Source organism: Rhinatrema bivittatum, chromosome 6 (assembly GCF_901001135.1).
Source record: "Rhinatrema bivittatum chromosome 6, aRhiBiv1.1, whole genome shotgun sequence".
NCBI classification, from domain to species: Eukaryota; Metazoa; Chordata; class Amphibia; order Gymnophiona; family Rhinatrematidae; genus Rhinatrema; species Rhinatrema bivittatum.
In genome coordinates this window covers 247,244,068-247,268,425 of record NC_042620.1, presented here as the reverse complement: position 1 = coordinate 247,268,425, position 24,358 = coordinate 247,244,068, and the positions used below count along the sequence as shown (strand labels likewise).

The 24,358-nt window shown below is 45.1% G+C and overlaps 1 protein-coding gene across 3 annotated transcripts in view; it reads right to left on the bottom strand.

Annotated features, from left to right (window-relative positions):
- The window catches only part of FTCD (formimidoyltransferase cyclodeaminase), a 296,425-nt gene that overhangs the window by 194,693 nt on the left and 77,374 nt on the right, over positions 1–24,358 (bottom strand). For all 3 annotated transcript variants that reach the window (XM_029606737.1, XM_029606736.1, XM_029606738.1), the window contains one exon: positions 11,805–11,866. In XM_029606737.1, coding sequence (XP_029462597.1) covers positions 11,805–11,866 — 62 coding nt within the window. The remainder of the gene's footprint in view (positions 1–11,804; positions 11,867–24,358) is intronic.

The window sequence follows — 24,358 nt, the reverse complement described above, 5'->3', positions numbered from 1 at the left end:
TTCACGAAGATCGATTACTGGAATTCCCTTCTCTTAGGCCTACCAGCAACTTCAATCAAACCCCTCCAAATGCTGCAAAATGCGGCGGCAAGAATCCTAACTAACTCACGTAAATCAGATCACATCACTCCAATCCTCAAAGACCTCCATTGGCTCCCGATCACATCTAGAATCCTTTATAAGAGCCTTACAATTATCCATGAAACCTTAAACAATCAAAACATTACCTGGCTAAACAACTCTTTCCAATACCTCACCTCCAACAGACCCTACAGAACCGCTTACAAAGGATCCTTAGCCACTCCCACCCACAATATCACCCAGCTCATATCTACCAAAAACGGGCTCTATCCATAGCAGGACCAACACTATGGAACTCTATGCCACCTGATTTCCGCCTGGAACACTGCACTGCCACATTAAAAAAAAAGCTTAAGACGTGGCTGTTCGAACAAGTCTACATTTGAACAAGCTACCCCCACCATATCACCTTCACTCTCTACCTCCTCCTCCTAAATTACACAAGCAATGATATTCTTATTTTTGTTCTATCTAGTTTATATCCTCTCTCCTAGGCCACCTGACCATTTTTCTACAACTCTTCCAAGTTTTTATACCCCTGTTACATGTAACTTTATACTTCCCTCTCAGTTTCAATATATTTATTCCCCTGTTACCTGTAAACCGATGTGATATGCCTTTGAACGTCAATATATAAACATTTTAAATAAATAAATAAAGATCACAGGAAGTCATGGGTTCAAAAGGAGAACACATGAGCCTTGTTAAGGCCAGATTCAGGTCCCATTCTGTGACAGGTGGCCGAATTAGTGGTTAAGATAAGTTAAACCTCTCATAAATCTACTGACAAGAGATTGTGTGGATATTGGTGCATCTCCCATCTTGTTATGGTAAGCTGAGATTGCACTTAAATGTACTCTTACAGATGAGGTCTGAAGACCAGAGTCTGAAAGATGGCATAAATAGTCTAGCAGAGAAGATGTGGGGCAGGAGAAAGGGTCTATGTTCTTTTGCGTGCACCACAAAGTAAACCTTTTCCATTTCAAAGAATAGTTCTGTCGTGTTGCAGGTTTAAGCAAAGCTATAAGCACTTGAGAGACATTGGTTGAAAGATTGAGTGGTTGTAAGATCAAGCTTTCAACATCCATGCTGTCAGGGATAGGGATTGAAGGTTGGGATAGTGCAACCTGCCCTGATCCTGAGTTAAGAGAGTGGGAGCTACACCCAGATGAATTGGTTCTCTGATTGAGAGGTCTAGAAGTATGGGAAACCATACTTGTCGAGGCCAATATGGGGCTATGAGTATCATTTACCCTTTGTCCTGTTGTAGCTTCACTAGAGTTTTGGTTATGAGCGGTATTGGAGGATAGGCGTATAGAAGGCCTGAGTTCCAAGGGCAAGCAAAGGCGTCCTTGGCTGGCTGGTGTTTCTGCCTGTGCAGAGAGCAGAATCTGTCCACTTTGTGATTCAGGTGTGATGCAAAGTGGTCTATTGTTGGTTGTCCCCAACACTGGAATATCCTGGTCGCTATTAAGGGGTCCAGGGACCACTCCTGTGGTTGGAACTGACGACTGAGGTGATCTGCAACTACATTGTGGATGCCCGCTAGATAAGTGGCCCGGAGAAATATGGAATGTGGCAGGGCCCAGTCCCAAATCTGTGTGGCTTCTTGACAAAGGAAATACGAGCTCATATCTCCCTGTTTGTTCAGGTACAACATGATTACTGTATTGTCCGTTTGAATCAGAACAGTCTTGTGTGAAAGGCAGTCCTTGAACACATGCAGAGCATAACATATAGCTCAAAGTTCCAGGAAATTGATTTGAAATGTTGCTTCGAGTTTTGTCCAAGTACCCTGGGTTTGGAGATTGTCTATGTGAGCTCCCCAACCCAAGGTGGATGCATTTGTAGTTAAAGTTATTTGTGGGACTGGTTGTTGGAAGGGCAGGCCCTTGCGCAAGTTGTCCTTGTTTGCCCACCACAGTAGAGATGAACGTAGCTGGTGGGTTACGTGAATTGGAGAGGACAGTGGTTGAATGGCTTGAATCTATTGTGATCTTAATGTCCATTGGGTTATTCTCATGGCTAATCTTGCCATAGGAGTAACATGCACTGTGGAGGCCATGTGGCCCAGTAAAGTTAGAAACTGATGAGCTGTTGCTTGTTTCTGCGAGTGTAGTGAATTTGCCAATAGGGAGAGTGTGTCTGCCCGATCCTCGGGTAGAAAAGCTCTTGAAAGGATGGTGTTCAATTCTGCTCTGATGAATTGAAGCAGGTGAGACGGAATGAGATGGGACTTTTGATAATTGATGAGAAACCCCATCGAGTGAAGTAGAGTAATTGTTCAGTTGAGAGAAGTTAGAGCTCCTTGTTGAGATTGATTTCTGTTGAGCCAGTCGTCTAGATAGGAGAAAACGTGGACATTTTCCTTGTGTAAGTGTGCTGCTATTACTGCCAGGCATTTTGTGAATACTCTGGGAGCTGAGGCTAGTCTGAATGGTAGGACTTATGTACTGAAAATGTTGATGATCTCCCAGGATGCGCAGATATTTGCGATGAGGAAGGAATATTGGAATGTGAGCGTAAGTGTCTTGTAGATCCAGAGAACAAAGCCAATCTCCTGTTTGAAGAAGGGGAAGCATGGTACCTAGAGAAGCCATCCTGAACTTTTCTTTCCTTAGAAATTTGTTGAGATTCCTGAGGTCTAGGATGGGATGTAGGCCTCCGGTTTTCTTTGGAATGAGGAAATAACGGGAGTAGAATCCTCTGCCCTGCTGAGTCCGGGACACCGGTTCTACAGCTCTGGCATTCAGAAGGATGGATAATTCTGCTTGTAGATGAATTATGTGAGTTACATGTAACGAAAAGGTTTTGGAGGAGAGTCTCTTGGAGTTGCGAGAAAATTGAGTTGGTAACCTCGAGAAATTACTGCGAATACCCATTAGTCTGTTGTTATATGTAACCAATGGTTGTAGAAGGAGGAAACTCTGCCTCCTACTGGCAGGTTCGGTTTTGGTTTGTGGAGATGGCTTTGGTCTCTGGTGGTGGCCTCAAAAACCTGCATCTGGTCCTGTCTGCAGTGGCGGTTGAGGCCTAGTGGCTCTAGGCTGTCTGGGTTGAGATCTTTGTTGCGGACGAGAAGATCTACCCCTGGATGCTGGTGGATAATATCGTCTCTGCCTATAGAAAGGTTTTCTAGTTTCTTTCCTTGGTATACAGCGAGACATTGATGAAGAGTCTTGCATAACTGACGACAGTTGGCACAACGTCTCCGTGTGTTCTTTTAATTGGGCCACTGCATCTTGAACTTTGGACCCAAAGAGGTTGTCACCTACACAAGGCAGATCCATCAGCTTTTTTTGTCCCTCAGGCCTAAGGTCAGAGGCTTTTAACCATGCCCAGCGACGTGCACTGATTCCTGAGGCTGCCACTCTTGAAGCTGTTTCAAAGTTGTCGTAGGCGGCCCGTTCTTCATGCTTTCCAGCTTCAAGTCCTTTGTGTTTTATAGCCTGAGCTGCCTCCTGGTACTGCTGAGGTAGGGAGTTGGAAAGTTCCTGCATCTGCTTCCAGAGATTCTTTTGGTATTGCGTCATATAAAGTTGATAGGACGCTATCCTTGAGTTGAGTATAGCTCCCTGGAATACTTTTCTCCGCAAAGAGTCTAGGAATCTATGGTCTTTTCTAGGAGGAGTGGAGGAGTGAGGTCGTACTCTTTTTGACTTCTTTTGAGCCGACTCAACCACAACAGATTGATGCGGTAACTGTGACTTCTGGTAGCCAGGAACATGTTGAACAAGATGAGTGGGAGCCACTCTTTTATTAATAGGTGGAACCGAACATGGATGTTCCCAGAGTCTACCCTGTTTCCCTGAAAATAAGACAGTGTCTTATATTAATTTTTGCTACCAAAGATGCACTAGGCCTTATTTTCAGGGGATGTCTTATTTTTCCATGAAGAAGAATTCACATACCGGTATATTGTTGAACAAAAAAATGAACTCGCTCCTCGAGGGCCTGCTCTCCCTGCCTCGGTGCCTGTATTCAACTACTTCTGCCTGCTGGGATCATTTTTAACTTGCTTCCTTTTCTCCATTGGGAAAAACTGAAAGGTGGAGGCTGCTGCTGACTCAAACCTAGAAAATGACCACTGATGTTACTGAATCCTGAGAGAACGGGGCGTTGAACACATTGTCCATTTCCAACCATTCTTCTCCATTCATTTGTTGATCTTTTAGAGAATGCAGAAGAAAGGAAACTCAGACTAATCTGATTAATTTGATTCCTTCCTTCTTATAGCAATTTGTATGAGATTTTATTAATCTAGATGTCCAATTATATCACCAATATATAGGGCAGTTGCTGAACAAAACAAAGCTTGCATTCTCTTCCCTTTTGGGCTTGCGTGCTCACAGAATCACAGATTGACTGAAAAAGAAGAGTGACGCTCTTTATACAGTAATTTAAAAAAATGCAAGCTGCGTCTACGGTAAGAAGTATCCGTGAAGCGTTAGGCCCGCGCAACCCATTTTACTGTATAGAGCGCTATACAGTATCCTGGGTGCGCTGGCCTAACGCTTCACGGACATGCTGGTACCGGTATCTGTCATTTCAAATGACATTTGAAATGACAGGTACCAGGAAGTGGACGGTTCTCCTACGCTTGGGATTGCCAGTCCTCTCTCCTCTCCTCCCGAAGCAAGCAATGAAAGTGGAAAAAAAAAATGTGAAAAAGTGAAAAAAATAAAAGTTGCAAGAGAGAGAGGGGAGAGAGGACAGGTGAGCGGGGGCTGGGGGAAAGTTTGCCGCCTACCCTTACCCCTGCCTCTAACACAGGGGTAAGGATAGGCGGTAAGTTAGCAGGTTAAACGCGCGGCAAAACGGCAGGGGCACGTGTTACTGTATGGGAGGGAATACCGTAGCTAATTCGATCGTTTACATATAATATGTGCTAGGTCTTACTTTCGGGGGAGGTCTTATATTTAGCAATTTGGCAAAACCTCTACTAGGTCTTATTTTCGGGGAAATATGGTATGTTGCAACTCCAAAAGTACCTCATGGACAGGAATGGCTAAGACCTCTTTTGGAGGATCCATGAACTGTAAGACTTCTAAAGTCTGTTGTCTTGTGTCTTCCTCAGATACTAAGTTGAACGGTATTGTGAATGCCATGTTCTTTATAAAATTTGTAAAGGACAAGACCTCTGGTAGAGATTTCTTCCTGCCTTCCGGAGGAGAAGGGTCAGACATGAAGATTTCCAACGAAGAATCAGTATGCTTGTCTTCCCATGAGTCATATGGCGCTTCCCTAGAAGGGGAAGTGGGAGAAGATCTCAGTGGAAGAGATGGAATCAGTGGTCGAAAAAGACCTGAAGGCCCTGGCTGAGGATCATCGATAGGTCTCTGTCCAGGAACATCCCCGATAGGCTTAGTTGGGATAGACTTCGATGGAATAGCACCGACGAGGGCGTTGAATCTATCCATTAACATGTGGAATAAAGCCAATTCTGGTTGACTTGGAGCCCCAGGAAATGGCATCAGTGTCCTTGGAGATGGTCCCGGTATTGGTATGGGTACCGGCCTTGGCAGAGGCATCGGCCTTGGCGCGGGCACCAATGGTGTCGGTGAGGGCATCGGTGTTGAAGGTCGATGCTCCTGTAGCACTTGTAGCACCACTTTGCGGATAAATCTGCTCAATTCCTCCGTGATAGCTGGTGCAGGCAGAACAGCTACACGTGGTGGCGGTGGGGGCGTTATTAGTCCTACTACAGGGCCCTGTGGAGGTTTGATGCCTGGTACTTCGATAGAAGGTGAACGCCTCGGTGTCGAAGGCCTTGGTGTTTCCTGCAGGTGAGGTCGCTTGGCTGTCGACTTCTCCAGGGATAACAGAGATTCCAGAATCAATGGATGGCGATGTCGATGCTGATGTTTCGATCAATGCTCCGACGCTGACTTCGTCGATGCCACAGATGGGGTCGGTGATAAACGATCCCCTGAACCTTCCGGATGACGTTTTTTAAGTATCAGTCGTTTTGAAACTCCGGCCGGAGATGACTGAGTGGATGTCGATGGGGAAGGTAAAAGTTGAAGATGGAACAAGTGTTCCTTCTTCTCTTGTCGTGCCTTCCGACCTTTAGCGGTCACTTCAGCACATTTTGGGCAAGATGTTACATCATGAGATTGGCCCGAGCAAAGTATACACTCGAGGTGTGGGTCTGTAATCGACATGGTCCGATTACAGTTGGGTCATTTTTTTAATCCCGTGGCCATGGTACCGTCAACAGCCGTCGATGTATATGTGAAGAAAAAAGTTTTATACTCAAATGAGTCAGAATGAGAATAATTTACTCACCGGCCAGTGGTAACGAGGGAGACCCCGATATGGGAGAGAATTATTAACTTTTTAATCTGATTTTTTTAGTCAGAATTGTGTGAGAATCTCACACAGGCTCCAGCTCCGCGATGCCAAAAGCAGCGCGGAGAAACGAAGACTGAAGGGAGACCCTGTGACTGAGAATATCATGGCATGCTAGGCATGCTCAGTGGGCTCAGAGTGCCAGTCAAAAGTTTCTAGAAACTTTGACAGAAAGTTTTCCGCAATAGGGCTCCGTCAATGACGTCACCCATTTGTGAGGACTAGCATCCTGCTTGCCCTGGGATAAATGCAGGATCCTGGCCTCTGCTGAACCTGATCGCATCAAGGAGACCCAGCAATGCAATGTTGGTCTTTGGGGTAGCCCTCCGGCCACTCGATAGCTCTTTTGGACCTGCCATCCGGACCAGAAAATGCGACAGGATGGACAGAGGCTGAAGGTCAAAGACATCAAACTCAGACGAAGACTCAGGATATGTGAGGGATACATATGAAGAGTCAGGATACTTGAAGGTTGAGACGAAGACTTAAAGGGCTGAGATGAGACTCAGGATACTTGAAGAATAGACACAAAGACATAGGTTGCTTGAAGAACTGAGACAGACTCAGGTTGTTGCAGAGAAGGACTCTGAAAGAGTCAGAAAGATGCTTGAAGGACTCTGAATAAGTGCTGCCACACCACACACCCTACACAGCCAATCAAGGCTGGTCGCAGACCACGCTGGTGGTTCCCGACTCAGGTTGCTTAGAGGTTCCATGAAGACTCTGAAGAGGCCTGCGCCAAGGCACGTCCTCCACAGCCAGTTAAGGAAAGGCACGGACCATGCTGATACAGTACAAGTTATACAGAGTTCATTCATATGGACTCAGAAGACCCGGACAGGATTCAGGATAAGGAGAAGAACCTCAGGATTCCAGGGACTCGGAGTAAAAAGCTCGGTGAGGAGCTCGAGCAAACTCGGAGTATGGAACCTGAAGCTCGGAGGGTTAAAAGCCGGAATCCTCTGGAGGCTTACGCTGCCAAGGCAAAGGACATCTGTATACTTGAAGATCAGAACGAAGACATCAGGAAAGTAGAACATCAGGACTTCAGGAACTCTAAAGGACGAAATATCAGGAACATCAGGATCTGGACGGACAAAGACATGGAATCCGACAAGAGACCTTGATGAAGATGAAGATGGAGACAAGACATGGAATTCCAACACGGAACAGAATGCCAATGAGAAGCAAGATGACGAGAAGTCCTAAGGAGGACTGGCTCCTTGCGAAGACAATGAAGCAATGAAGACAGGCCCTTTTTATAGGGCTGAAGAAGAGTCTCCCATAATGACATCATAAGAGGTCCACTCCCTCGCTGGTCCTTTAAGAGTTGAAGAGAGGCGCAGCCCCGCACCTAAGGAGGAAGTGGGCAGGACCTTGGAGAGCGGTGTCCCTGCTGCAGGTGAAGCAGGAAGCAGGAACAGGCCACAGCACAGGCCCCGACATCAGAGGCAGCATCCAAGTCACAAGAAGGACTGAAGGTAGCTCCAGCTGCAAGGAAACACCGGCGGCAGCGGCCTCTAGGCTGCGAAGAGGATGGCGTCTGTGGCCTCCTGGCTGTGGAACGAAGAGGAGACGTCGGAGGCATTCCCCAGGTTGCTTGATAGACAGACGACGGCGGCGGGCCCGCCGCGGGCCACGGCAGTGATTCCTGCCACAAGCAAACAATGTTGGCGGCCTCCAGGCTGCATAAAAGCACAGCGGCAGGGCCCGCCATGCAAGAGAAGGATGCGGATGGTCTCTGGGCCATGAAGGCAAAACGATAGCTGCTCCTGCTGCAAGACAATGGCGTCGGGGAGCGAGAAAGCCGGCTGTGAGAAGGTGAGAGGCTGCCTGCGGTATCCGGGCAGAATCGTAACAAGTGTGAATTACTATTTCCCATGTGCATCACTTTGCACTAATCCACAATAATTTTCATCTGCCATTGAATGCCCAGCCTTCTAGTCTTTCAGGATCCTCCTGCAATTTTTCATAATCCACTTGTGATTTAACAACTTGAAATAATTTTGTGTCATCTGCAAATTTGATCACCTCTCTAGTTGCTCCCCTTTCCAGATAATTTACTATATTAAAAAAGCACCAGTCCCAGTACAGATCCCTGAGGCACACCACTATTTACCTTTCTTCACTGAAAAACTGACCATTTAGTCAAACTCTCTGTTTCCTATCTTTTAACTGGTTTGTAGTCCGCAATAGGACAATGCATCCTATCTCATGACTTTTTAATTTCCTCAGGAGTCTCTCATGGGGCACTTTATCAAACACTTCTGAAAATCCAAATAGACTATGTTCATCAGCTCACTACTATCTATATATTTATTACTCCCTTCAAAAACATTTAGCAGATTGGTGAGGTAAGATTTCCCTTGTGTATATTCATACTGTCTGTGTCCCATTAAACCAATTCTTTCAATATGGTCTATGATTTTGTTCTTTAGAATAGTTTTATGTATACCATATGCATGTATATTCTATTGAAACCTGTTGGATATCTGTAGTTTGGGATGACAGCTGGGTACATTTGCTCTAGCAGTACAGAGAAGGGCGACCAGGAAGGTGGAGGATCTTCATAGGATGACGTACGAGGAGAGATTGAAGAATCTAAATATGTACACCCTGGAGGAGAGGAGGAGCAGAGGTGATATGATACAGACTTTCAGATACTTGAAAGGTTTTAATGATCCAAAAACAACGACAAACCTCTTCCGTAGGAAAATAATCAGCAGAACCAGGGGTCACGATTTGAGGCTCCAGGGAGGAAGATTCAGAACCAATGTCAGGAAGTATTTCTTCACGGAGAGGGTGGTGGATGCCTGGAATGCCCTTCCGGAGGAAGTGGTGAAGACCAGAACTGTGAAAGACTTCAAAGGGGCGTGGGATAAACACTGCGGATCCATAAAGTCAAGAGGCCGCCAATGAAGAGTGGGTGACTCGCCAGAATGATGGCTATTGACACAATACCCTTATTAAATAAACATACACATGCTTACTGTGACTCCTACATCGCTCTAAGCTTCAACAGCAAGAGGTAATGGAAAAAAGGATTTGCACTCATAAAGAGGGGAGTAGCTGGCTTGTTACGGCGGTTACTACCCCAAACCAAATATGCCTGATACTTCACTTTCAATGCATATACAGCATAGCTCTCTGCTTCAATGACAGGGGAGAAGAATAACTGATACTTCACACATCCAGCAGAGCTCTCTGCTACAACGGCAAAGGAGAAGAAAAAGGGTTCGCACTCAAAACGCGGGGAGTAGCTGGCTTGTTACGGCAGTTACTACCCCAAACCAAATGTGCCTGATACTTCACTTTCCATGCATATCCAGCATGGTTCTCTGCTGCATCGGCATGGGAGAAAGACTGATACATCACGCATTTCCAGCATAGCTCTCTGCTTCAACGGCAGGGGGAAAAAAAAAAAACAAAAACAAAAAACTGATGCTTCACGCATATCCTGCATAGCTTCAACGACAGGGGTGAAGAAAAAAAAGGATTCGCAATCACAAAGCGAGGAGTAGCTGGCTTGTTACGGCGGTTACTACCCCAACCAAATGTGCCTGATACTTCACTTTCAATGCATATCCAGCATGGCTCTCTGCTTCTACAGCAGGGGAGAAGAAAAAAAAAACCAACAAGAGCTGTACAACATAGTCTAGGTAAAACAAATAAGCATGGGTGTAGCTTGCTTATCGCGGCGGTTACTGCCCCTACTACCCCTAACTAATCAAGCTAGATATTTCACTTGCATGCAGCTCCATCACTGCTCTCTACATTAATGGTGGGGGTGGAAGGGGAATAGAACAAGGAGCTAAGAGTAACAGATAAGAATGAGAGAAAAAATGTGTGAGGCTTGCTGGGCAGACTGGATGGGCCATTCGGTCTTCTTCTGCCGTCATTTCTATGTTTCTATGTTTCTATGAATTTAGGATCCAATCCACTGTTTCTCCCTTGAGTTTGCTCTGTGGGAAAAACCTGGATTAAACCTGCCTGTCCAGGTGCCAAGAATCCTGCTGCTATTCCACAGACATAAGAACTATATTGGCTGTTAGGAATGTATGGCATGTGTGGATGAATACCTAATCATCAGGATCCTGGATTATTATTTAGGCTAGTCCTTTGATCATGTAATAACATTTTTCTCTCCAAAAGGAACATCACCATTTTTTTCCTAGTTTCAATCTCTGAGGTACACTCACTTGCCCCCTATATGATCCAGTCTATCCCTGTGACCACCTCTGTATGACACAGGTGTGTCACAGTTTTGCCACAGTATGTCTCAGTCTGTCTCTTGTATACTTCCTGCAATCCCCTATCCTGCTCCTGTGTCCGCTCAGACCAAGAAGTGAACCTGACAAATTCCAAGTCCAAAATAAAAATGAAAGTTTGTACTTGTGTACATAAATGAGCAGTAATAAATGATCACATGTAGTTGGATGACATTCATGCATATCTCGCTTTTAAAATACCTCATTATGTATGTGCTAACCCCATCCCGACATGCCCCTAACAGATCTCTTTTTTGCACATGTATTTTTCTTGTGCATGCAGATATGCATGCATATATGGTCCCTTTATAAAATGTGCATTGCATGCAACTGGACCACAAACACATGTATATGGCATACATGTGTATATGGCCTTTTTATGCAAATAAGCCTTGGAAAATTTACCTTTAAGAATTTACCTAGCTTACTCTTTTAAATCAACATACAGAATATCAATTTACCCCACAATATCTTTTCTGCCCCAAGCTCAAAATTTCTCAGCAAAGCAATACTTAAAATCCTCTACAATCACTAGAATTGTATGATGCAGTCCGAAGAACTCCAACACACACACATCAGCTTACTCGAAAGGTGTGTGTGTGTATATTTTATTTTACTTTACCTCTATTAGATTGCAACAACAGAGGACAAGACTTAAGTGTTAATTTATCTTATAGCCGATATACTTAAAGTAGACATGACTTATCACAACCGCTAAGTAATATTTTTAATATGAAACTATGTTACAGTATTTGATGGCACCTGTTTAGTTAATATAACTCAACACATTTAAGTTTGAAATTATGTGCCTTATTGTGAACCGTTGTGAAGGCAACTAGCTTAACGACGGTATAGAAAAGATGTTAAATAAATAAATAGTAAAATCACTTTTTGCTCTCAGTACTCTCTCAGGATTTTATTGAATTTTTGTATAATCATCTATCCTAGCACTCCCTCCCCATTTTGCTAAGTATTACATTACTTAACAGCACTTAAAGTCACCCAATCAATTAACGAAGGAAATATTTATTTTAACACTCAGAAATTTGTGGCGCAAACAATAATAAAAGTGAAATGTGAAATGGATACAAACTGTCTCCTTACTCAATAATGCGTTCCTTGGGATTAAAGGGACCCAGGGAATCCAGTCCAAGTCTGCTTACTACCTATAAACATGAGAGAGAAGAGACAACTTTTATCAGTCAAAGTGTCATTATAGCATAGGTCCCCAAAAGAGATACACATGTCAGTATCATGTAAATAACCAAAGCAACTATAGCATAAAATTGTTGTATTCATGGATAAGTATTTAAGTTATCTGGCTAAATGAAAATCTGGTCACTTATCCAGCTAAATTCTAACCGGATAATTATTTATATGACTAGAATTTGTCTGGATTATTGAAGAGCATTCCAAGAGCGGTCCAAAAGTGTTCCAGGGAGGAACCGAGTCAGCCAGATAAGTTATCCAGCTAACTCCAGTATTCAGAACTAGCGGAACCCGGCCACGCGTTGCAGTGGCAGAGTCAGGTTCTTTACTCTCCCTTCCCCTTCCCCTTGCTAATTTACCTCAGTCACTCATCCTCTTCCCCCTTGGTCACTCACCCCCCCTTCCCTCCCCTGTCCCCACTCCAACTCTCTCCCCTCATTCTCCCTCCCCTGACACTCACCTCCCCCCTCATTCTCCTTCTGTGGCAGAGCCTGGTCAAGTTGAAAAGACAGAACAGAGCCTGGGGATGTCTGTAATATGTTTAAATTTGCAATGCTTGTGGGTATACAATATTTTTGGGTGTTCCATTGTTAGTGCAGATATACAGATTGTCAGGTTTGCCGACATAGCACTATTTATTTAGTTAAGTGTTTTGTGGAGGGCTAATCTGGTGCCTTTCTGAGATCGGGGACGTTTTGTGTTCGTGTTTGTGTGTGCCCTCCGTCTTTCCACCCCAAAAGAACCTCAGCATAAACATTGTGTTTAAATATGCACCCCACACCCTTCTTCCCCCCCACCCCGGCGAAATACAATAACCCACCCTTCCGCCCCCCCGCGTGAGTTGCAGAATAACCGAAACATCCCCTCCCCCCCTGAACACGCGTGCAAGAAAATAACTACGGCCCCCCACCGTGCCCCCCCCCCCGGATACCTGTGCAAACTGTCAGTCGGTGGAGCGGGTGTTCGGTTCGGCATCGAAGTCTTGGATTCGGGCCGTCGGCTGTTAGCAATGAAAATGGCTCTGACGGCCCTTTGACCTCACTATGTCATTGGGGAGGAGTAATGGGAGTGCCAAGTTCCCTGACATAGTAAGGGCAAAGGTCCGCTGGCTGCCAGTCCTGAAAATGGTGTCGACGGACCCTCGCCCTTACTATGTCACATGGGGTACTGACACCATTGTTGTCTCCGAGTGGCATAGTAAGGGAAAGGGCCGTCGGCGCCATTTTGATTGCTGGCAGCCGACGGCCCTAGTGTACGCGATGTGTCCCGGACCGTTGTTGGCCTCCCGCTGGAGCATCGCGGACCGGTTTCTGGTTTTGTGTGTGTTCAGAGGGTGTGGGCAGTAAGTAGAACAGGCATGTGTGTGGGGGTGTGAAGAGGGTGTTTTGTGTGAGTTCGGAGGGTGTGTGAATTGCATGGCCCCCCGGTGTAGCAGCCTGGAATTTGGTGCGTTTTGGTGTGTTTTGGGAAGGTGTGTGAAGTAAGTCCAATTGGCATGTGTGTGTGGGGGGTGTGTGAGGAGTGTGGATTTCTGTGTGTTCGGAGGGTGTGTGAATTAAATACATTTGTCATGTGTGTGGGGTGTGTGAGTGTTTGTGAAAGGTGTAAGAGGATGCGTTGATGTCCGATGTCCACCAGATGTCGCTGTTTTGTGGAACCAATTTTTAAACCTTTTTTACCTGTCACAGGTGTGACATATCTGTAATGAAAGTACAGAAGAACCTTCCCGTAAGCGAAAGGAAGGTTGTGTCCAAATTTGAAAGCAATCGGTGCAGTGGTTTCTGAGATTTGTGATTTTGTACAAACTATTTAACATTTTTATTTATATAGATTAACTGAATAACTTAGAGAGCTAACTTTAGTCATCCTTTAGAGCTGTTCTAAAGTTAGCTGGATAAATGTATCCAGCTAATTTTAAGATAGCTGGGTATATTCAGTGGTGCAGCTGCGCCACTGTATTTAGAGCATTGGTTAGCTGGATAAGTTGATCTGGCTAATTAGCAGGGCCACACAGCAGCTGAACATGGACATCTTTATTTTTACAATACATGTAGTATAGTCCTCCTCCTTAGTACTCACACACACACACACCAGTGTGGAAAGTGATAAGTCTCAGACACAGGCATAGAGCACAACAGATAGCACACACAATCTGTTGCTACAATGAATGCTACTCTGTTTGTTGAATACCTATACATGCTGACTTCCATTGACGATACAGTTTATGGAAAAAGAATCGCTTCTACAATGTAGTCCAAATATACTAAGTCATTTTTCCAATCAAAGAAAGTCAGAGAGAACAAAGAAAAAAAACAGGTTGGTGCTGAATCTGGTCAGTGCAGTGGTCACTGGACAAGACACTGCAGCTTCTAAAATAAATCTCTGCAGTGCATAAGTGCATACAGTTGTTGTCCGTTGTCCGTTGACCCTTGTGCCTCACCTTTTTCTCTGCTCTCCCCGCTAGCTTTGGGAAGATGGCTACCGCCACGTCTGCAAGCCGCACTCTCCAGCGTCCCTGGAATGGCTATGGTGTTGCCGCCCACCATGTTTCTTCTAAGGGTCTCCTAGGGTGCGAGCGCGCGCTACCCACATCTTTATTCCAGCTATGGCTCGAACCTCGGGGGCGTCCCCCTCAAGTGATGTCAAGCCATCCGGGTATATAGCCTGTACCTGTTTGGTAGCTCATTGAGTTAGCAAGGATTGGACTCGTCCGGTCTAAGCTACTCTGCCACTTCCCTGCTGCTGCTGGAAGCTCTCTCTCTGCCCTTCGGGGTATTCTCTAACCTGGGTACCCGCTCCTTGGGGGCCCTCTGCTTTATTTCAGGTGCCTTACTGGGATCAGTTACTCGCTCCTCGAGGGCCTGCTCTCCCTGCCTCGGTGCCTGGAACCATCAACTTCAGCCTGGTGGAATCGCCAACCTTACAGCTACCATCTAGTGCAGGGGTGGGCAATTCCGGTCCTCGAGGGCTGCAAACCAGTTGGGTTTTCAGGATATCCTTAATGAATATGCATGAGAGAGACCTGCATACACACTGCCTCAGTTGTATGCAAATCTATTTCATGCATATTCATTAGGGGTATCCTGAAAACCCGACTGGTTTGCAGCCCTCGAGGACCGGACTTGCTCACCCCTGATCTAGTGAGTAATCTAATTCTCAGTCTGTCTCATCTACAGCATTACCGTGCTGGGAAACCTACTCCGGAATCTTCCTTTACCAACTTGGTGAGATGGGTTCCCTCCGCCGAAGGTCCCGAGACTGCTACTTCTGGATCACCTCACTACTGCCACCTCTGGTGGTACACATCAGCTGTACAATAAAAGATCTAACTCTGTGTTTGTGCATCTTGAGTCTAGCCCAGTACTGTGGCTCCCCACGGGGCTCCTCCCCGTGGGCGTGGTCATCTGCCACATTACCCAAGAATCCACCCAAACACCGCTAAACCATAACAGCACTATACTCAGAAAGAGGCACACGGAGGTCAATATTTAGGTGAACAGTAAGCAGACAAGTTAACCAGCAGTTTTTTCTTTAGCTCCCACTTTTTCATGGGTAGCTCAAGGTGAGTTACATTCAGGTACAGTATGTATTCCATGGTCCCTAGAAGACTTACAATTTAAGAGGCTCAATTCACTAAGCCACAGTATTTTTCACCAAGAGGTGAAAGCCATGGTAAATTGCCTTTGCCACTTTGTGATGGTATTTTTTCTTGCAGCTAAATACCTTGGAAAAAAATAACATGGCAGTACAGGTCCCCAAACAATGCGAGATGAGTACCCCAGGACTGTGGGGCCACCATCACTTAAATTGGTTAATGGCCTCGAGTAAGCCACCCACAAAGAATCCCGGAAATCTGTATAGAAACCCCTGTCCCACCCACCCACTCATTCTCCCACCACCCATGGAAGGGCTCATTGTCAAAATATAAGAAAAATATGTTTTTTTATACCGGTGCTAAGTCCCACTCCATACCACCCAACCCCTATGCTTCAATAATACAATGCAGCCCCCAGATGCTAGGAGCCCTGGTAGCACCATCTGGCCTTAGCCCATATAACATGGTGCTGTGGATTAAAATTATAAATGGTAGGTGCAGGCCAACACAGCAAGAAGAGTGACACTGCTTAGCAAGCAAAGTTAGAGTGCTTGGCAGTGGAGCATGACTACTGGCTGCCATACTTATGTAGTTTACTACAGTGGATAAAAATCAATCCACTTAATTGAGTGAAATCCCCGTAATAACGCTTCTTGATAATATCACCCAAATAAAAAAAACTTATTAGATGTTTCTTATAACAGGAGAATGCTCACATGATACTGGAAACATTCAAATTTAGACTACTAGAACATGATTTTAACTGATATGCCGTAGTCTCATCATATTTACCCCTTGTATGCAATGTTTGCTAGCATTTTTTTTTAAATGTTTTTCTCTATGCATATAAAATATTCTTCTACTTTCTCTTGATTTATACATATCTTTTAAAACTTATCTTTCGAAAGACTTGTAATGGTGTCTCCAACTGCTCAATGTGGTGGCCTAAAATGGGCTGATGTTTATGCTTTGGGTTGATGTCTAAACATGACTGAATGTCCAGTAATACCCTACATAGGCCACATTTCAAAGTATTCACTTCTTCCTAACTTCTTCCTCATCACCACTTCCAATTGGCACTCAGTCGGAAATGATCATATTTATTGAGGCTGAGCTATTTTTTCCATGAATATGATGGCGCCATATAAAAACACCTTTAGCTATACACCAACAGAAATAGAAGACAAAAAATTAATTTTCAGAAGTGGAATTGGTATATTTTACTTAAATGAAAAATTGCTTGAAAAAACAAAAACAAAAAAATAATATGAATACGGGTGAACTTAAGACCTATGATTAAAGATGATCCCACAAGCGCCTTAACAAAGAGCAGAGATGCTTTCTGTTAAGCAGAGACCGCGGGATGTTATGAAGGTCTATAAATCGTGTGCATAGATATTATATAGTGGGACTTGGTTCCGGAATATTTTGATTCTTTGAAATATTTGAAAGAAGTGGCTAGTTGACGTATATTTTACAATTATTTTGCAACATTCGTCGATTTTGAAAAAAAAGTGAAAGCAAAATTGCTTACCTTGTAATAGGTGTTATCCCAGGACAGCAGGATGTAGTCCTCACATATGGGTGACATCAGTAATGGAGCCCTATACGGAAAAACGTCTGTCAAAGTTTCTAGAAACTTTTGACTGGCACTGTGTGCCCACTGAGCATGTTCAGCTTGCCATGATATTCTCAGCCACAGGGGTCTCCCTTCAGTCTGTTTTGTAGGAATTAGCGTTAGCCAAAAATAAAATAATAAAACGTATCGGACCCAACTCTGCGGGGTGGTGGGTGGGTTTCAAGAGGACTACATCCTGCTGTCCTGGGATAACACCTATTACAAGGTAAGAAATTTTGCTTTATCCCAGGACAAGCAGGATGCTAGTCCTCGCATATGGGTGATTAGCAAGCTACAGGCTGAGTCATCTTTGTATTGGACCAACAGCATACAACTTGTGCAACAGGCACAACAACTGGTGTACTGTTGGGAAAAATGAGGCAGCCTGAAATCACGAAAGGTTGGATGTGGAAGGAGTTGGATCATGCTGGAAACAAGTTCTTTAAGACAGATTGTCCATAGGCTGAATCTTGTCGTCCTTCCTTGTCGAGACAGTAGTGAGCCACAAAGGTGTGAAGAGAACTCCATGTTGCGGCCTTAAATATGTCAGTTATTGGCACTGAACGATAGTGTGCTTCTGAGGTTGACACTGCTCTTACTGAGTGCGCCTTTCCTCGCCCCTGGAGAGGAAGGCCTGCTTTTTCATAACAAAACTGTATGCAATCTGCTAGCCAATTGGACAGAGTTTGCTTGCCTACTGCTTTTCCAGGCTTGTTTGGATCAAAAGAAACAAAGAGCTGGTTGGATTTTCTATGGACTGTAGTGCGATCTAAGTAGTACGCAAGTGCACGCTTACAGTCTAAGGTGTATAAAGCCCTCTCTCCTTGATGAAAGTGTGGTTTTGGGAAAAAAGTAGGCAAGATGATAGATTGATTCAAATGGAATTCCGTAACTACCTTTGGAAGAAATTTTGGGTGTGTACGGAGTACCACTCGATCATGTAGGAATTTTGTGTAGGGTGAGTATGTGACAAGTGCTTGCAACTCACTAACCCTTCTTGCAGATGTGATGGCTGTTAAGAAAATAGTCTTCCATTTGAGAAATTTAACATCACAGGAATCCATGAGTTCAAAAGGAGAACGCATGAGCCTCGTTAAAACCACATTAAGGTCCCATTATGTGGCCTGTGATCGGTGTGGAGTTTAAGTTGAATTAAACCTCTCATAAGTCTACTAACTAGGGGTTGTACTGATATTGGTGCATCCCCAACAGTATCATGATAAGCTGAGATTGCATTTAAATGTACTCTTATAGATGAGGTCTGAAGACCCGAGTCTGAGAGATGCCATAGATAGTCTAAGAGAGATGATGTAGTGCAGGAAAAAGGGTTAATACTATTTTGTGTGCACCACATGGTGAACCTTTTCCATTTAGCATTATAGTTCTTTCGTGTGGAGGGTTTACGTGAAGCTACAAGCACTTGAGAGACATTAGTTGAAAGATTAAAAGGTTGTAGAATCAAGCTTTCAACATCCATGCTGTGAGGGATAGGGACTGAAGGTTGGGACGGCGCAACCTGCCCTGATCCTGAGTTATGAGAGTGGGTGCTATGCCCAGACGAATTGGGTCTCTGATCGAGAGATCAAGGAGTACTCCTTGATCCGTGGCTTCAGGTTTTGTCCAAGTATCTTGAGTCTGCAGATGACCAATGTGTGCTCCCCACCCTAAGGTGGATGCATCTGTAGTTAAGGTCACTTGCGAAATTGGTTGTTGGAAAGGTAGACCCTTGAGCAAATTGTTCATGGTTGTCCATCATAGGAGCAAGAATTTTAGTTTCTGCATGACTTGAATTGGATAAGAAAGCGGTTGGATGGCTTGTATCCATTGTGTTTTGAGTGTCCATTGCATGAGTCTCATGGCTAATCTGGCCACAGGAGTGACGTGAACTGTGGAGGCCATGTGACCCAGTAAAGTGAGACATTAATGAGCTGTTATTTGTGTGTGCGCACATAGAGAGCCTGCTAACAAAGCTAGTGCCTGTGCATGGTCTTTTGGAAGGAAAGCTTTTGCTGTTATGGTGTTTAATTCTGCTCCGATGAATTGTAACCGGTGAGATGGTGTGAAATGGGATTTCTGGTAGTTGATGAGGAATCCCAAGGAATGGAGTAGAGTTATTGTGAGCTTGAGAGAGTTGAGAGCTCCTTGTTTTGTTTGGCTTCTGATGAGCCAATCGTCTAGGTAAGGAAACACGTGTACGCCTTGCTTGTATAGATGAGCAACTGCCACTGCTAGACATTTTGTGAACACCCGAGGTGTTGAGGCAAGGCCGAATGGTAGCACTCTGTACTGGAAATGTTGATTTCCTACTAGGAATTGTAGCTATTTGCGATGAGGGGGGAATATTGGAATGTGAGCGTAAGCATCTTGTAGATCCAGAGAACAGAACCAATCTCCTTTTTGAAGTAGAGGAAACATGGTGCCCAGAGAAACCAACCTGAATTTTTCTTTCTTCAGAAATTTGTTGAGATTTCTGAGGTCTAGGATGGGACGTAGGCCTCCTGTTTTCTTTGGAATGAGGAAATAACGGGAGTACTGAGGCTGGGGAACTGGTTCCATTGCCCTGGCTCTCAGAAGGGTGGATAATTCTGTTTGTAAGTGTGTGGATTGATTGTTTACTGTCCAAAACGAAGTGGGTGGAGTGTCGTTTGGTACAGTGAGAAAGTCCAAGTGGTACCCCTGAGATGTAATGGAGAGTACCCATTGATCTGTGGTAATGTGAGACTAATTGTGTTGGAAGAAAGCAATCCGACCTCCTACTGGCAAACTTGGGGTCGGATTGGTAGACAGGCTGCTGCTCTCTGGTAGTGTCTCAAAACCCTGATGTTGCTCCTGTTTAAGGAGGGGGTTGAGTCCTAGGTTGTCTTGATTGACGAGACTGTGTTCTCTGAGTTGGTCTGGATGAGCGTCCCCGGGCAGGAGGTGGATAATAACACCTAGGTCTATAATATGGACGTTTGGATTCTCTTCTTGGGAGTCTTCTTGATGGTATTTGAGACTCCTGAGGAACTGAAGAAAGTTGTTTTAGGGTTTCTGAATGTTCCTTCAGGAGGGAAACTGCTTCCTTCACCTTATCTCTGAAGAGGATGTCCCCTGCACAAGAGAGGTCAGCCAATTTCTCTTGAATTTCAGGTCTCAAATCTGAGGCCTTGAGCCAGGCCCATCTTCGAGCACTTATCACTGTGGCTGATAGTCTTTATTTATTTATTTATTTATGAGTTTTTATATACTGTCATTAAGTTATTTACCATCATAACGGTTTACAATAGTGCACCAATATCAAAGAGAATATGGATTATAATTTACATAGGTGGTGCCAGTACTATTCGGTAACAAACAATATAGACTAATATAGTTTATTATAAGGATTACGCATATGTAGAAAATCAATTGGGGTATTGTATGTTTTATAGCAATATATCCTGTTGGTTTGACTACAGTTAAAATTTGTGGTGAGCTAATTTCCAGTAGTAACTGGAATTTGTGAACTTGGTGCTACATGCCGTTTCAAAACTATCATATGCTGCACGAACCTCGTGTTTGCCCGCTTCCAGACCTTTATGTATTATGTCAGAGAAAGATTCCTGAAATTGCTGGGGAAGAGTTTCAGCGAGTTCTTGTATTTGCTTCCATAAGTTACGCTGGTATTGCGTCATATATAATTGGTAGGACGCAATCCTGGAAACTAACATGGATCCCTGAAACATCTTTCTACCTATGTTGTCAAGGAATCTGTTGTCTCTTCCTGGTGGAGTTGAGGAATTAGTTTTTAGCCTTTTTGACTTCTTTTGTGCTGACTCAACTACCACTGACTGGTGAGGTAGTTGAGTCTTCTGGAATCCTGGAATGTGTTGAACCAGGTATGTGGCATCAGTCCTTTTGTTGACTGGAGGTATGGAGCATGGATGCTCCCATAGCCCTTGAAGTAAATCTACGAGGACTTTGTGGACTGGTATTGCTAATACCGCCTTAGGTGGGTCCACGAACTGCAACACTTCTATTGTTTTTTGTCTGACATCCTCTTCTAACTACAGTTGAAAAGGAATGGTGTCCGCTATATCCCTAATAAAGTTTGAGAAGGATAAGTCCTCCGGAGGGGATTTTCTATGTTCCTCTGGAGGAGATGGTTCCGATAGGACCTCTTCTGAAGAGGTGTCGGTGTCAGTATCCTTCCATGTATCTGGTGTATGTGGTCTAGGCATTCTTTGTCCCGATGGCATCGATGGTTGTTTCTTAGGCATCGATGGAAACAATGGAGACATTGGTGGAACTGGACGTGGAACCCCTGATGGACCCGGAATGGGTTCAGAAATCAGTGATTCTTCGACAGTATCTTGTCTCCTCGGTGGCAATGGCACTTCCTGAGGTTTCACAGGGATTGTACCGATAAATGTATCTAATTTTGCCAAAATTGGCGCAAAAAAAGATAAATCAGGCATCAGCATCGGTGGTATCTCTGGAGGAACCGGTAGTGGCATCGGAATCTGCATCGACGGAATCGGTGATGGGACCGGTAAGGATATCAGTAGTGACATCGAAGGTGTCTCCGATGGAACCGCTAACGGTATTGGTACCGATGTCGATAGAATCGATGGAGACAGTAGTGGCGATGGCGCTGGCCTCGAAGGCAGAGTCGGTGCTGGCATCGTATCGAGGAGCACATTCCTAACTGCCTGGCGGATATAGCCGTCCAGTTCCACCCGGATAGCTGGTGAGACCAGAGCACCTATGGGGGGAGGCAGTGAAGGCGATTCCGGTACCTCCGCAGGGCCCTGGGGAAGTACGGTTCCCAGCACCGTGTCGGTGGGGATCGCCGTGGGGTGAAAGCCTTGATGAAGCATCGTCCCTCCGAGGTTTCTTAGACGCTGATCCAGGATCCTTCAATGGACCACAGGTTATCGGGTCGGTCTCGGGATCGTGAGGCCTCCGATGTCGATGCCAATGTTTCTGTTTGAGTTCAACGCCTCTTTCGATGCCCGACATCGATTTTATCAAGGAGACTGATGGGGATGGTGACAACCTATCTCCCGCTTCATCCGGTCTTCGCTTCTTGAGGACAACCTTACGGTTCGCTCCAGCTGGAGACGACTGCGTGGATGTCGATGTTGAGGGGATTAGCTGCAGATGGAACAGGTGTTCCATTTTCTCCATCTGGAGTCTTCTGCCCTTCGGTGTCATCTCAGCGCATTTCGGGCAGGTTAGGACATCATGTTTGTCACCGAGACAGAGCACACACTCTAAGTGTGGGTCCGTAATGGACATTGTACAACAACAAATCACGCATTTCTTGAATCCCGTAGCCATTATTAAGTCAGACAGCTGTCGATGACTCTAGGCTAACGAACACGGTACGGAACCGACGGCAAAAAGAGAAAAGCTTACCGCAATGTAAAAAATGGGAGACCCCTGCGGTGTCGAAGTTTTTCAGTTCTCTTTTAGAACTTTTTTGTATATGGTGAAAATCACCACACAGGACTCTAATTTAACCGCGAGGCTAATGGCTCCACGGGAAAAAGAAGACTGAAGGGAGACCCCTGTGGCTGAGAATATCATGGCATGCTGAGCATGCTCAGTGGGCACACAGTGCCAGTCAAAAGTTTCTAGAAACTTTGACAGATGTTTTTCTGTATAGGGCTCCATTACTGATGTCACCCATATGTGAGGACTAGCATCCTGCTTGTCCTGGGATAATCCTTTTTTTCAGTTGTTCCTCTCCGACTCTTATTCTTTAATTTTTCTTCTTCATTTACCTCAGCACTTAGCCTCCCATCAGCATCTTCTCTCTCCCAGCCATCCTTGTCCCTCTTATTATAGACATCGGAATGTGATGGGCAATCCAGGCCCTGACCTGACCTAATTTCAGGCTTGCCATCCAGGAAAGTGTTCCTGCAGACACCACACAGCTCTCTGCAAGTCTGATCCATGCAGGTGACTGTATTTTTTCACAGAGTCTTGCAAGAACAAGGCAAGAATTTAGCCATCCTATAGCTGAAATTTGCAGAGAGCCATGTGGTGCCTGCAGAAGGATTCAAAGTATGTAACTTGTTGAACTGGAGGAGGGAGGCAGCCTGCCTGGCTGGGGGAGGGTGGGGGGAATCCGAGGCTCAAGGCCAGGGATGTCTGAGGCTTAAGGCAGGCAGGAAGCTGGAGGGTCAGATGCTTGAGACTGGAGGGGGCATTCCAAGGTGTGAGGCAGGCTGGGGGCCCAGGGGGATCTGATGCTAGGGCTAGCTAACTGGCTGGGGGTAATCAAGACTGGATGAATGGAGGGGTCAAAGGATGGAGCTTGAGGCTGTCTAGGGGTGTTGAGGCTGGTTTGCTGGGGGTGATCGAGGTTCACTGGCTGGCTGGGAAGGAGGGAGATCAAGATTGGCTTGGGGAAAGTTGAAGGAGGTTGTGTGGGTCCAGGCTTCCTGAGGGGAGATTAAAGCAGGCAGGTTGGGGAGAAGTTGAAGGGAGGTTGATGCTGGCTGTGGGAAGGGGTGTCAAGGCTGGCATATTGGCTATGGGTGGTGGGAAGCTGGGAGTGGAGTTTGGCTGATTTTCTTAGTCCCTCCTCCTAAAAGAGGTGTTTTGCTTCCTCTGCCTCTTATCCCTTCCTACCAGCCTTCTACTCGCCCTTACCCCTCTCCTGCTTTTCTTCCATATGCTCTTCTCCGTGACTATAGTTAAAATGTGACTTCCCATAGGTAGGGGGTTCCCCCCCTCCAGAAATGATCAGAGGATGTAGGGGCTAGTCTTCCTCCTCCCCCTCCAATGTCATTGAAGGGGGAGGAAACAATCCCGCATATAAGTCATTGAATCAATGGAGGATGCAGGGATGACCCCTCCAGAACTCTGGAAATATTCAGGGTGGGGGAGTCGTAGTGTGGAATCAGAATAAAAATTGGCACCTTGCCAAGGGCCACAGATGATTTTGGATCTCAAAACAGGTTGGCTGAAAGAGTATCACTTAAGTGGAACAACATTTTTCTATTAGTTTAGTGTGTTGTTTACTGCATGACTTTAAAGTTTTATGATCTGATGGTGCAATATGCTTTCTGAAATCAAGGGTAAATTTAGATTTGCACCTGGAACTTAGTCACAGCGAAACTGCAAGTTTTCCTTTTTGGTATGGATAAAAAAAACATCGTGAGGTACCTTTCTAAGATGGAGGTTTAAAGGATATGTGGCTTTTAGACCTAAAATGGAGACTAGCAAGGTAGGCTATGGCATTATGATTATAAGGTGAGGAATTAG